The following is a 15,640-nucleotide window of genomic DNA, read 5'->3' as shown; positions in this document are numbered from 1 at the left end:
CAGAGTCATTTCTGTGTTGCCATCCCCAGTTTGGTCTGTGTGCGCACACAAACACAGACATACACACACTAAAGGCTTATGATGGCAAATCAGTTGGCTGTACTTTACAGTTGATTTCCTCCTTTACAACATGTGGGTTCCTTGAGGGACACAGCGATCTATGGCACTGCATTTCAGTGCTAGAGGCATCACTACAGACCCGGGTTTGAGCCCGGGCTGTATCACAATCAGCCGTGATCGGGAGTCCCATAGGGCTGCACACAATTGGCCCAGTGTCGTCCGGGTTAGGGGAGGGTTTTGCCAGGGTAGGCTGTCATTGTAAATAAAAATTTGTTTTTAACTGACTTGACTAGTTAAATAAATGTTAAATATCAATTAAAAATCGATACAAAAAGTGTTGTGTTCCAACAGAAAATAAACAGATATTCATGATGTCTGTATTCTGAATCATTTTACTATAATTAAAGTATTGCCTGCCATGCGTGATAGCTGTTGTTTTTTAGACAGCAGTTGTACTGTTTCACTTGTATAGCCTGTGCCTTGATTGCTAATTGCAAATTATGATTGATTGACGCTTTGAAAATGGCTTCTTGCCAAGGCTAATCTGGGTAAGAGGTCACTACCACATGAATCCAGTTGGTTGAATTTCACATGCATCCCTTTCTAGCTGAATGTGATTACCATAAAGAAATACTACAGTATTTGAAATTGCAATGATAAATTCTATATGACAATACACGTGTGTGTCTCTGTGAGGATTCATAGGGGGCTCTGGTGAGTGTATGAGTGCTTTTCAACGTGTTTGTGTGTTTCACAGGGCGTGTGTGTTTTTTTAAAGTGCGTATGTGTGTGTGTGAGAGAGAAGGCTCTGGTGTGTGTCACTCTTCGGGTGCACACTGTCACTGAGGCCAGAGATAAAACACAATGTGCTCTGTGTTCTCCCTGCTCCTGTAACCTTGCCCCCCTCTCCCTCTCTCTTTCTCCCTCTCCCTCTCTCTTTCTCTCCCTCTCTTTGTCTCTTCCATTCTTTATCTCCCCTCTTTGTCTCTCCCTCTCTCTTTCTCTCCCTCTCTCTTTCTCCCTCTCCCTCTCCCTCTCTCTTTCTCCCTCTCTCTTTCTCTCCATCTCTTTGTATCTTCCATTCTTTATCCCCCCTCTTTTGTCTCTCCCTCTCTCTTTCTCTCCCTCTCTTTCTCCCTCTCCCTCTCTCTTTCTCCCTCTCCCTCTCTCTTTCTCTCCCCCTCTCTTTCTCCCTCTCCCTCTCTCTTTCTCCCTCTCCCTCTCTCTTTCTCTCCCTCTCCCTCTCTCTTTCTCTCCCTCTCTTTCTTACCTCTCCCTCTCTCTTTCTCGCTCTCCCTCTCTCTTTCTCTCCCTCTCTCTTTGTCTTTCCCTCTCTCTTTCTCCCTCTCTCTTTCTCTCCCTCTCTCTTTGTCTCTCCCTCTCCCAGTTCCCTTCATTCAGTTTTTGACAATAGCGATAAACAGACTAGAAAGACAGAATAGAATAAACAGAAAAATGAAAGCGAAAATTACCTAGAAACTGTAACTAAGAACTATTCAATGTGTGACTCATTGTAGCACTATGAATGAGCAACAAATACTGTATGCAGTTGTGTGTGTGTGTGTGTGCAGTAGTTGATATTCTCCTCAGAATACTATCCCCTCTCTAGCACGGTGTTGGGTGGGCCAGAGCCATAGAGAACAGCACTGTCATGTGCTTTCACTTTATCAGGAAGGAGAGATACTTCACTGCCAGAGACAATCCTCATTTAGACAGACTCAGAGATACTCCACTGCCAGAGCCAATCCTCATTTAGACAGACTCAGAGATACTCCACTGCCAGAGCCAATCCTCATTTAGACAGACTCAGAGATACTCCACTGCCAGAGCCAATCCTCATTTAGACAGACTCAGAGATACTCCACTGCCAGAGCCAATCCTCATTTAGACAGACTCAGAGATACTCCACTGCCAGAGCCAATCCTCATTTAGACAGACTCGAGATACTCCACTGCCAGAGCCAATCCTCATTTAGACAGACTCAGAGATACTCCACTGCCAGAGCCAATCCTCATTTAGACAGACTCAGAGATACTCCACTACCAGATCCAATCCCCATCTAGGCAGACTCAGACAAGAAGGCAGGAGTGCTCAAAGGCCTTTATTTTTGGGCGACTTACCACAGCCTCTGAAGACTCAACACTGTTCATAGACACACACACACACACACACACACACACACACACACACACACACACACACACACACACACACACCACACACCACACACCACACACACACACATACACACAGACACACACACACACACAGATGAGGGTGGTGGGGGGTGCAAAGTTGAAGAGCTTTTCCACAGACATGGAGTCGTGTGTCTCTTTATCGCTCCTTTATTGCGAGGGATGGAGGGTGTCGTTGGACATTGCTGGAAGTAAGGAACAGGCGAGAAGATAAGAGGTCTCTGATGAAAGATGCAAGGGAGAGGCATGAAACCAGTCAGGTCAGGGTTTGATGGTTGATTGCTGAAAATATGTCAACATCTTTTAACAGACGCCATTCAGCCCAAGGTGTTTTCACAAAACAGCCTCCCCGACAAGGGAGGGAGGGAGAATGTGTGTGTATAGGGCGACAGGTAGCCTAACAGTTAATGTTGGGCCAGTAACCGAAAGGTCACTAGTTCGAATCCCAGAGCCAACAAGGTGAAAAGCTATCAATGTGCCCTTGAGCAAGGCACTTAACCATAACTGCTCCAGGCTCGCCATAACTGCTCCAGGCTCGCTGACCCTGGCCGTGACCCCACACTCCGAGGGTGTCTGAGGGGGAGCTGGGATATGTAAAAAAAAAAAAAAAGAATTTCCAATTCACACATGCATATAATACACACTTGTACAGTTGAAGTCGGAAGTTTACATACACCTCAGCCAAATACATTTAAACTCAGTTTTTCACAATTCCTGACATTTAATCCAAGTAAAGATTCCCTGTTTTAGGTCCGTTAGGATCACCACTTTATTTTAAGAATGTGAAATGTCAGAATAATAGTAGAGATAATGATTTATTTCAGCTTTTATTTCTTTCATCACATTCCCAGTGGGTCAGAAGTTTACATACACTCAATTTGTATTTGGTAGCATTGCCTTTAAAATTGTTTAACTTGGGTCAAATGTTTTGGGTAGCCTTCCACAAGCTTCCCACAATAAGTTGGGTGACTTTTGGCCCATTCTTCCTTACAGAGCTGGTGTAACTGAGTCAGGTTTGTAGGCCTCCTCCAGTTCTGCCCACAAATTTTCCATAGGATTGAGGTCAGGGCTTTGTGATGGCCATTCCAATACATTGGCTTTGTTGTCCTTAACCCATTTTGCCAGAACTTTGGAAGTATGCTTGGGGTCATTGTCCATTTGGAAGACCCATTTGCGACCAAGCTTGAACTTCCTGTCTGATGTCTTGAGATGTTGCTTCAATATATTCACATAATTTTCCATCCTCATGATACCATTTATTTTGTGAAGTGCACCAGTCCCTCCTGCAGCAAAGCACCCCCACACTATGATGCTGCCACCCCCGTGCTTCACGGTTTGGATGGTGTTCTTCGGCTTGCAAGCCACCCCTTTTTCCTCCAAACATAAAGATGGTCATTATGGCCAAACAGTTATATTTTTGTTGCATTAGACCAGAGTCATTTCTCCAAAAAGGATGATCTTTGTCCCCATGTGCAGTTGCAAACCGTAGTCTGGCCTTTTTATGGCGGTTTTGGAGCAGTGGCTTCTTCCATGCTGAGTGGCCTCCAGGTTATGTCAATATAGGACTCGTTTTACTGTGGATATAGATACTTTTGTAGCTGTTTCCTCCAGCATCTTCACAAGGTCCTTTTCTGTTGTTCTGTGAATTATTTGCACTTTTCGCACCAAAGTACGTTCATCTCTAACAGACAGAAAGCTTCTCCTTCCTGAGCGGTATGACGGCTGCGTGGTCCCATGGTGTTTATACTTGCGTACTATTGTTTGTACAGATGAACGTGGTACCTCCAGGGGTTTGGTAATTGCTCCCAGGGATGAACCAGACTTGTGGAGGTCTACACTTTTTTTTCTGAGGTCTTTGCTGATTTCATTTGATTTCCCCATGATGTTATGCAGATGCACTGAGTTTGATGGAAGGCCTTGAAATACATCCACAGGTACACCGCCAATTGACTCAAATGATGTCAATTAGCCTATCAGAAGCTTCTAAAGCCATGACATCATTTTCTGGAATTTTCCAAGCTGTTTAAAGGCAGTCAACTTAGTGTATGTAAACTTCTGACCCACTGGTATTGTGATACAGTGAATTATAAGTGAAATAATCTGTCTGTTAACAAATGTTTGAAAAATGACTTGTGTCATGCACAAAGTAGATGTCCTAACTGACTTGCCAAAACTATAGTTTGTGGAGTGGTACAACTGTACATGTGTGAAATAAGACAGATATGAGCACTGCTAGGGTCATAAAACATTATAGTTTTTGCAGCACTAACTGACATAGAGGCACAGTGAGAAGGAGAGTGAGGAGCCGGATGAAGCGAAAGCTACAGAAATGGAATTAAAGCCTATATTTTATATATATTTCCACACTATGAGGTTGGAATAACACTGTGAAATTGTGAAAGTGATGATAATGCCATTTTGATGAGGACAGCCCTTAGCCATAGTATATTGGTCATATACCACACCCCCTCGTTCCTTATTGCTTAAGTATACAAATAAAAACTAGAGTTCCAAACCTCTCTGCCAATAACAGCTCATTTTCCTTTTTCCCTCCTCACTCAGACCACTCCCAGACAGTCCGAGCAAAATTCTTGCTTGACAAATTGCTCTTTGCTAGGAAGCTATTTTGATTTTTTTAAACCATTTTAATTGAAAACAATCACAGTAAGGTACTTAATTGTTACCCAGAAATGATTTGATATTGAGATAAAAACAGCTGGATTGGACATTTAAACTATACAGTTTCATTTTCTGGTGCATGTGTGTGGTTCTGTACTCTTGCAGATACGTTGCAGATATTGAGATGAAGTGAAATGAAGAAGGGATATAAAAAAAACACTCAACAACACATATATGGCTACTTGTGTCCTGAACACAAAAACTAAAACTGAAATGAAATAATACAAAAACCATCAAATGTAAACTAGATAAAAATGTGTAAATCAGATCAGAAAACAAACTGAAACTAAACTGAATTTCAAATTAAAATCTTCAAACTAATATAAAAACACAAAGCTATGACCTTGGTGGAAGGAGACATTGAATGGGGATGAATGTGTCTTGTGTTTAGAGTACAGCACTCAAAGCACTCACTAACATGTCAGTGTCTGTTCATATGGGTACTGGCAGAAAAGACAAAGCAACTGACAGGCTGAATATGACTATAGAAGAATCTCATCTCTCTCAGTAATCTGTTTCTGATTTTCTATATATCCCCTACTATTTCAATTCCAAGACTTGTTTTTGAAGTATTCTGATTACACAAACAAGTAAGATTATGCAAAAAAAGGTATGAACTGTAATTCCTTTAATTCAGTGGTTATCAGTCCTGGTCCTGGGGACCCCAAGGGGTGCACATTTTAGTTTTTGCCTTAGCACTACACACCTGATTCAAATCATCAAAGCTTGATGAAGAGTTGATCATTAAAACTCAGCTGTGTAGTGCTAGGTGTGTAGTGCTAGGTGTGTAGTGCTAGGTGTGTAGTGCTAGCTGTGTAGTGCTAGCTGTGTAGTGCTAGCTGTGTAGTGCTAGCTGTGTAGTGCTAGCTGTGTAGTGCTAGGGCAAAAACTAAAATGTGCACCCCTTTAGGTCCCAAAGACCAGGATTAAGAAATACTGCTTTAATTTATTTAAAAAGTTTAGTAAAAATATATTTGATTTCCTGGTCCCCTAGCCATCTCCTCTCCTCCCCCACCCTGGCTACATGTAATCCCATTGGGCAAAGACGTAAATTCAGCATCTATTCCACGTTGGTTTAGAGTAATTTAATTTAAATGACGTGGAAACGTTCAACCACTGTGTGTCCCGTGGGATGCCATCACATTACGAGGAGTATAGGAGTGCTGCTGCACCTGAAGAGGTTGATATATAGGATGAGTAATCAAAGATATTCAAAGCATTCTGAGTGTATTGGTCACGGCACTAGAATGAGAAGCAATGTCTTCTGATTCACTCTGTTGTACCTAGCTAAACAGTCTTTCTGCAAGTCAGTTTAAGAACAAATTCTTATTTACAATGACGGCCTACCCCCCCTAACCTGGATGACGCTGGGCTAATTGTGCGCCGCCCTATGGGACTCCTGATCACAGCTGGTTGTGACACAGACTGTGAACAAACCAGGGTCTGTAGTGACGCCTTTAGCACTGCAATACAGTGCCTTAGACCACGGCGCCACTCGGGAGTATGAAGATTAAGGGGAGGAGACAGGTTAAAGAAGGGTTTTTAAGCCTTGAGACAATTGAGACATGGATTGTTTACATGTGCCTTTCAGAGGGTGAATTGTCAAGACAAAACGGGGTAGTAGGTCTCAGGCCACCAATTTGTGTCAAGAACTGCTACGCTGCTGGTTTTTCACACTCAACAGTTTCCTGTGTGTACCAAGAATGTTCCACCACCCAAAGGACATCCAGCCAACTTAACACAACTGTGGGAAGCATTGGAGTCAACATGGGCCAGCATCCCTGTGGAATACTTTCGACACCTTGTAGAGTGTGTGTAGTCTGTGTATCTACTGATGTAATATACTGCAACTTAAACACATATATTCAGTGTGAAAATAGATGATGTACTGTTCTTGCCTAAAACACTCTATAGTGGTAAAGCACTGTTGTTGCTGAATAAAGATGTGGTTCTATACAGTTCAAGTCCACACAAATATAAATATAAATACACAACACACATCCTCATCTATTTGGCTTTCTCTCTGGAACCCACTCAGATACACAGGACACGACATAAACTCTCTCTCTCTCTCTCTCTCTCTCTCTCTCTCTCTCTCTCTCTCTCTCTCTCTCTCTCTCACACACACACACACACACTCAGCCTTTCCTTCCTTAGCTGGCGTCTATATTTAGTGGCCACTGCACCTGTGAGACTGAGCGTGCCCAGAAGGCTGTTGATGAATGGAGGCCTGTGACCTCACAGGAAAGGAGGCAGGGGTGGGGGGAGTCGGGGGTCGCATGGCGGGATAACAAACATGTCGCCACTCCACCATGGCTCTGTCTCTACTCCGTCCGGACAACAACATCATCTTCTGAGCAGCACTCAGAGGCCTTCTCAACAGCACTGAGAGGGGAGGCACTATGCAGTAAGAATAGGATACTTGTCCCTCTCACAGTCTGCATTCTACAGAATGCACTTCAAGAGCACTGATCCACAAAGTGCCCGACATCCTGTTCTTGGCTATCCATCTGTAGTACAAAGGGTCCTGAAAGGGTTCTTCGGCTGTCCAGGTAGAACCCTTTATGATTCCAGGTACAACTCTTGGGTTCCATGTAAAACCCTCTGTGGAAATGGTTCTACATGGAACTCCAAAAAGTTCTATCTGGAACCTAAAGGGTTCTACTTGTCATGTTTAATGTTTTTTTTGTGGACCCCAGGAAGAATACCTGCTGTTTTGGCAAAAGTTAATAGGGATCCCAATAAACCAATAAACCACTACCTGGAACCAAACAGGTTTCTTCAAATGGTTCTTCTTTTAGGTTCTAGATATAACTTGTTTTTCTAAGAGTGTAGAGATCTATCTATTATCTATATGTTCTATTTCTATGTGTTTCTGTGGCCTCAAATACAGACGAATGTATTGTCTAACCTACTGCTGGAAGACTATTGTTCCAACATGCAGGCTGGGGAAGAGGCCTACTCCACCCTCTCTCTGTCTCTCTTCTTCCGTCTTTCTCTTCCTCTTCTTTCTCTCCCTTTTGTCTGTTTACACTGCACATCTTCCAGACGACTACACCGGGGCACGGAACCTTTCTCAGGTTACCAGGGAGGGAGGGAGAGAGAGGAAGAGAGGGAAGGGGAGAGATTGCAAGGCAGTCAACACCTCACATGTGTGGGCCCTATTTGTTCTGCACTTTACCCCAGGCTGCGGGGAGGGGGGCACTGCTGTACCCTAGAAGGGCTGTATTTACTGGGCTGGCTGTGGGTTTGATGGATGGATCTGGGGCACCTGAAAGAGAGAGAGATGAAGGAAGGCTAGAGTGTTGTATTGTGTTAGGGTGGCTAGGGAAGGCTGCAATATCTATATAATTGTAGCATATAATCTGTGAAAGCCACCTATAGCTGCAGCCAAGTTCTGACACCTGCAAATGTTGCCATATCCCATTTTAGAATGCATTATGGTAGAATGATGGATTTTGTCACTGTAGCGCCCCCTCCTTCACCTCGTATATAGCCCAAGCCCACGTCCTCTCTGCGGTGGAGATTGCACCAATTCTCAGCAATGTGTGTGCTCAAAACAGGACCAGATGAGGAAATTGCTGGGTGCAGTCTGTGTGTGTGTGTCTTTGTGCACTGTGCAGAAGGGGATTATGGATGGGCCGTGGGCGGCTGCTGCCGGTAGAAACTCTCTGAGCCCCAGCCGCCGCGATCCCTGCCCACTCTCTCTTATGAGATGAGCTAACACACACACACACACACACACACACACACACACACACACACACACACACACACACACACACACACACACACACACACCATAACTCAATCTCATCTGCTTATGCCCAGTAGAGCCCCCAGGGACTTGAGCCCAGGCTTGGCAATCGATGGGCGAGAGTGTGTGTGGGTGGGGGGTATGGTTTAGAGAGGGCCGTGTTTGGGGGGTATGGTTTAGAGGGGCCGTGGTTGGGGGGTATGGTTTAGAGAGGGCCGGGAGTGGGGGGTATGGTTTAGAGAGGGCCGTGGGTGGGGGGTATGGTTTAGAGAGGGCCGTGAGTGGGGGGTATGGTTTAGAGAGGGCCGTGGGTGGGGGGTATGGTTTAGAGAGGGCCGTGGGTGGGGGGTATGGTTTAGAGAGGGCCGTGTTTGGGGGTATGGTTTAGAGGGGCCGTGGTTGGGGGGTATGGTTCAGAGAGGGCCGTGGGTGGGGGGTATGGTTTAGAGAGGGCCGTGGGTGGGGGGTATGGTTTAGAGAGGGCCGTGGGTGGGGGGTATGGTTCAGAGAGGGCCGTGGGTGGGGGGTATGGTTTAGAGAGGGCCGTGGGTGGGGGGTATGGTTTAGAGAGGGCCGTGGGTGGGGGTATGGTTTAGAGAGGGCCGTGGGTGGGGGGTATGGTTTAGAGAGGGCCGTGGGTGGGGGGTATGGTTTAGAGAGGGCCGTGGGTGGGGGGTATGGTTTAGAGAGGGCCGTGGGTGAACGGATGTATACCGTCCACAAAGCTACAATGTAACACACACACACACACACACACACACACACACACACACACACACACACACACACACACACACACACACACACACACACACACACACACACACACACACACACACACACACACACACACACTACACACACACACACACACACACACACACACACACACACACACACACACACACACACACACACACACACACACACACACACACACACACACACACACACACACACACACACACACACACACACACACACACACACACACACACACACACACACACACACACACACACACACACACACACACACACACACACACACACACACACACACACAGATACTGTAATGACGAGATGGTCTTGTTTCCGCCCTAACAATGGGAGTCGTTTTCCCAATGGTGGGAAGGCAGGTTGTCTGCTTATCAGTCTGCTTATCGGTCTGCTTATCACTTATCATGTGGACAGATTTTGATGGGAGTGAACCCTCTCTCTTCAGCTCTTCCTCTTTGGCCATACTAAATATTAGCCATTACTGTAGCAGTGTCAGTACCCTCAGAGAGAACGGTGTGTGTGTGTGTGTGTGGTGGGGGGGACGAGTGAGACATTGCTGTACACTACGTAATGTTCTACAAACACTGAAATGGTTTCATGTTTCCATACCATACTATACTTCATATTCAGTGTTTCTACTCCAGTATGAAAGCTGACAGTTTGTTCTGTTTTGTTCTTCTCTCCCAGATTGACTTGGAGCCTGAGGGGAGGGTGTACGTCATCATGGACCTGTCTGGATCGTCTAGTGAAGGTAAGTTGTGAGCTGTGCTGATATAGTATCAGCGATGAGTGGATCTGACTAGTTTACACTGAGGCACAGCTTGCCCAAACGTATGGCCACATGCCCAATTTCTACTTATCCCACGACTGACAAACTTTCCCTTGAAAGTGCATTATTAGAGTGTTGTGCCAGATGTTACATTGTGTACAGTCAGTATACAGTGTGTGTATTTGGACAGTGAAGCTAAACGTTTGAATAATACTCCAGCATTTTGGATTTGAGATCCAACGTTTAATATGAGGTGACAGAATGTCACTTTCTATTTAGACATAAAAGCACTTTATGTATCTCGTCCCCCCCATTTGAAGGTGTTTAGACAAATTTGCTTATACTGTTTTAAAGTAGTCAAAAGTTACGTGGTTGGACCTACACTACCGTTCAAAAGTTTGGGGTCACTTAGAAATGTCCTGGTTTTTGAAAGAAAGGTACATTTTTTGTCCATTGAAATAACATACATTTGATCAGAAATACAGTGGAAACATTGTTAATGTTGGATATGACTATTGTAGCTGGAAACGGCTGATTTTTAATGGAAAATCTACATAGGTGTACAGAGGCACGTTGTGTTAGCTAATACAGGTTTATCATTTTAAAAGGCTAATTGATCATTAGAAAACCCTTTTGCAATTATGTTAGCACAGCTGAAAACTGTTGTCCTGATTAAAGAAGCAATAAAACTGGTCTTCTTTAGACTAGTTGCGTATCTGGAGCATCATCATTTGTGGTTTCGATTACAGGCTCAAAATGGCCAGAAACAAATAACTTTCTTCTGAAACTCGTCAGTGTTGTTCTGAGAAATGAAGGCTATTCCATGCGAGAAATTGCCAAGAAACTGAAGATCTGGTACAACGCTGTGTACAACTCCCTTCACAGAACAGCGCAAACTGGCTCTAACCAGAATAGAAAGAGGAGTGGGAGGCCCCGGTGCACAACTGAGCATGAGGAAAAGAACAGTAGAATGTCAAGTTTGAGAAACAGATGCCTCACAAGTCCTCAAAACACCAGTCTCAATGTCAACAGTGAAGAGGCAACTCCGGGATGCTGGCCTTCTAGTTCCTCTGTCCAGTGTCTGTGTTCTTTTGCCCATCTTAATATTTTATTTTTAATGGCCAGTTTGAGATAAGGCCAGCATCTCGGAGTCGCCTCTTTACTGTTGACGTTGAGACTGGTGTTTTGCGGGTACTATTTAATGAAGCTGCCAGTTGCGGACATGTGACTCTCCAATGTACTTGTCCTCTTGATCAGTTGTGCACCGGGGCCTCCCACTCCTCTTTCTATTCTGGTTAGAGCCCGTTTGCGCTGTTCTGTGATGGTAGTAGTACACAGCGTTGTACGAGATCTTCAGTTTCTTGGAAACCTTTACCAATTACAGGTGATGTTAGCATTTTTGGTATGATATTTTTCCCTCTAACTTTCTCACGTATTCTAATTCATGATTTATTCATGATCATCTGTAGTCATAGTAGCATCCACATTAATTTAGAAGTGCTCAGAAACATGTTATTTACAATAAAAAATATATTATTATTTAAAAATGATACAATACATTATTTACCATTCATTTATATTGGGCACAACATAATCTGAAACACCACCAAAACAAACTGCAAATGCATCCAACAAGTTTGTGGAGTTACAAGTTTGATGTACAGTAGTCATTGTGTGCTAGGAATATGGGACCAAATACAGTACCAGTCAAAGGTTTGGACACACCTACTCATTATTTTGACTATTCTCTACATTGTAGAATAATAGTGAAGACATCAGAACCATGAAATAATACATATGGAATCATGTAGTAACCAAAAAAAGTGTTAAACAATTCCAAATATATATTTATATTTGAGATTTTTCAAAGTAGCCACCCTTTGCCTTGATGACAGCTTTGCACACTCTTGGCATTCTCTCAACCAGCTTCATGAGGTAGTCACCTGGAATGCATTTCAATTAACAGGTGTGCCTTGTTAAAAGTTAATTTGTGGAATTTCTTAAACTTCTTAATCCATTTGAGCCAATCAGTTGTATTGTGACAAGCTAGGGGTGGTATACAGAAGATAGCCTTATTTGGTAAAAGACCAAGTCCATATTATGACAAGAACAGCTCAAATAAGCAAAGAGAAACGACAGTCCATCATTACTTTAAGACCTGAAGGTCAGTCAATCCGGAAAGAACTTTTAATGTTTATTCAAGCGCAGTCGCAAAAACCATCAAGCGCTATGATGAAACTGGCTCTCATGAGGACCGCCACAGGAAAGGACGACCCAGAGTTACCTCTGCTGTCAAGGATAAGTTAATTAGAGTTACCAGCCTCAGATTGCAGCCCAAATAAATGCTTCACAGAGTTCAAGTAACAGACACATCTCAACATCAACTGTTCAGAGGAGACTGCAGGAATCAGGCCTTCATGGCCTAATGGCTGCAAAGAAACCACTACTAAAGGACACCAATAATAAGAAGAGACTTGCTTGGGCCAAGAAACACGAGGAATGGACATTATACCGGTGGAAATCTGTCCTTTGGTCTGTTGAGTCCAAATGACAGATTTCCGCATGTGTGGTTCCCACCGTGAAGCATGGAGGAGGAGGTGTGAGGGTGTGGGCGGTGCTTTGCTCCCGAGTGGCGCAGCGGTCTAAGTCACTGCATCTCAGTGCAAGAGGCGTCACTACAGTCCCTGGTTCAAAATTAGGCTGTATCACATCCGGCTGTGATTGGGAGTCCCATAGGGTGGCGCACAATTGGCCCAGCGTCGTCCAGGTTTGGCCGGGGTAGGCCGTCATTGTAAATAAGAATTTGTTCTTAACTGACTTGCCTAGTTACATAAAAAAATGTTTTAAATGCACAACAAATGTTTTGCTGGTGACACTGTTACTGATTTATTTAGAATTCAAGGGACACTTAACCAGCATGGCTACCACAGCATTCTGCAGCGATACACCATCCCATCTGTGTTGCGCTTAGTGGGACCATCATTTGTTTTTCAGCAGGACAATTACCCAACACACCTCCAGAATGTGTAAGGGCTATTTGACCAAGAAGAAGAGTGATGGAGTGCTGCATCAGATGACCTGGCCACAATCTTCTGAACTCAACCCAATTGAGATGGTTTGGAATGACTTGGACCGCGGAGTGAAGGGAAAGCAGCCAACAAGTGTTCAGCATATGTGGGAACTCCTTCAAGACTGTTGGAAAAGCATTCCTCATGAAGCTGGTTGAGGGAATGCAAGAGTGCGCAAAGTCATCAAGGCAAAGGGTGATTGGATTGCCTAGCACTGACCAATCTCTGATTGGTTTGCCTGCTCCCATTCAACATGAGATCTGTAAATTCTCTCTTTCAATTTCTTCCCTCCATCCTCTCCTTTTCCTGGATGCTGATTAGAGCCACTAAAAGGAGAAGTCCCTCTCATCTGTCTCTTTCTCTTGTCATTCTCTCACCCCCTTATTTAGGGTGGCTGGATCACTCAACGTGTTACTGATGTGTCACTCAAACACAGGGGTGGTTGTGCTCTGTCACAGTACGTCACACTCACCTATTTCTCAGTGATGCTTCAATTCTTTCATTCGGTTCTTGCTCCTTTCTTCTCTAGTCTTTCTCTTTCTCTCATTCTCTCCGTAATGTGACTGTGGCCATGAGAGAAGTATATGTGAGTCAGAGTTTCAAGCTCCCTTATCATTGTTACATCAGGAAATGGACATTTAGCATTTCCTGTGACTTGCTAGTGTGAGCGAGTCATTGGACAGTGGCAGGAAAAAGACCTTGTCATCATAGAGCGACAACCATCTGTTTGTCCCTGTCTGGGGTGAAGAACAACAATAATAATATACACTGAGATTCATCATCAACTATTTTATCATAAGTACTCTGATTATTTCAATACCATTATCATGAATAAGTGTATCACGCCCATACATTTCAAAGCTTTTGCTGACACGGATAGGGTTAGGTTTAAGTCTGTGAGTGAATTAGCTGTACATATTAAAATGTACATGAATTGTTGTAAAAGCTGATTTGCTTTGATAGTAAGAGACACTCATGTCCTTTCCTAGCTAGGTAGGTCAGAGCAAGGGTAGTGTCTTCAGCACCTGTTTTATAAGACAGAGGGTGTGTAAAACAGGGTAGTGTCTTCAGCACCTGTTTTATAAGAAAGAGGGTGTGTAAAACAGGGTAGTGTCTTCAGCACCTGTTTTATAAGACAGAGGGTGTGTAAAACAGGGTAGTGTCTTCAGCACCTGTTTTATAAGACAGAGGGTGTGTAAAACAGGGTAGTGTCTTCAGCACCTGTTTTATAAGAAAGAGGGTGTGTAAAACAGGGTAGTGTCTTCAGCACCTGTATTATAAGACAGAGGGTGTGTAAAACAGGGTCGTGTCTTATAACAGTTTTCTTCTGTTGAAGGAGAGGAGGACCAAAATGCAGCGTGGTTAGTGTTCAACATGTTTAATATAGACGATAAACGAGAACACTTACAAAATACAAAACACAAATGTGAAAACATTCCTATCTGGTGCATAGACACAAAGACAGAAGACAACCACCCACAAAATACCCACAGAATATGGCTGCCTAAATATGGTTCCCAATCAGAGACAACGATAGACAGCTGCCTCTAATTGAGAACCAATCTAGGCAACCATAGACTTACAAACTACCTAGAAAGGAAACAGCCCCATAAACATACAAAACCCCTAGGCCAGGCAAAACACATAAATCCCCCATGTCACACCCCGACCTAACCAAAATAATAAAGAAAACAAAGATAACTAAGGCCAGGGCGTGACATGTCTTCAGCACCTGTATTATAAGACAGAGGGTGTGTAAAACCGGGTCGTGACTTCAGCACCTGTATTATAAGACAGAGGGTGTGTAAAACCGGGTCGTGACTTCAGCACCTGTATTATAAGACAGAGGGTGTGTAAAACCGGGTTGTGACTTCAACACCTGTATTATAAGACAGAGGGTGTGTAAAACCGGGTCGTGACTTCAGCACCTGTATTATAAGACAGAGGGTGTGTAAAACCGGGTTGTGACTTCAACACCTGTATTATAAGACAGAGGGTGTGTAAAACCGGGTTGTGACTTCAACACCTGTATTATAAGAAAGAGGGTGTGTAAAACAGGGTAGTGTCTTCAGCACCTGTATTATAAGACAGAGGGTGTGTAAAACAGGGTAGTGTAGTGTGCAAGGGGAGTGCTTTCCTCTGCCTCTGGCTACAGATGGTTGTTAATTCATGCATTATAACCCTGACTGTAGCTTTCGGCTCTAGGATTCTCTCTTTCGGTGTATCTTTACATATTCATGAATTATACAGTTGTACACACATAGCGATTCTAGTTATCAGATAAGTCGTTTTACTATGCCTGATGCTTTGGATAAAAGTAATTTAATTGGGAA

At 43.8% G+C, this 15,640-nt stretch overlaps 1 protein-coding gene across 1 annotated transcript in view; it reads left to right on the top strand.

Annotated features, from left to right (window-relative positions):
• The window catches only part of LOC135523523 (protein kinase C epsilon type-like), a 172,104-nt gene that overhangs the window by 38,242 nt on the left and 118,222 nt on the right, over positions 1 to 15,640 (top strand). The window contains exon 2 of the mRNA XM_064950270.1: positions 10,158 to 10,221. Within this exon, the coding sequence (XP_064806342.1) occupies positions 10,158 to 10,221 (64 nt within the window). The remainder of the gene's footprint in view (positions 1 to 10,157; positions 10,222 to 15,640) is intronic.

The sequence above is a fragment of the Oncorhynchus masou genome, chromosome 31 (assembly GCF_036934945.1).
Source record: "Oncorhynchus masou masou isolate Uvic2021 chromosome 31, UVic_Omas_1.1, whole genome shotgun sequence".
Lineage (NCBI taxonomy): Eukaryota > Metazoa > Chordata > Actinopteri > Salmoniformes > Salmonidae > Oncorhynchus > Oncorhynchus masou.
Note: the sequence above shows the minus strand (reverse complement) of the source record. Positions and strands in the feature narration are given on the sequence as shown.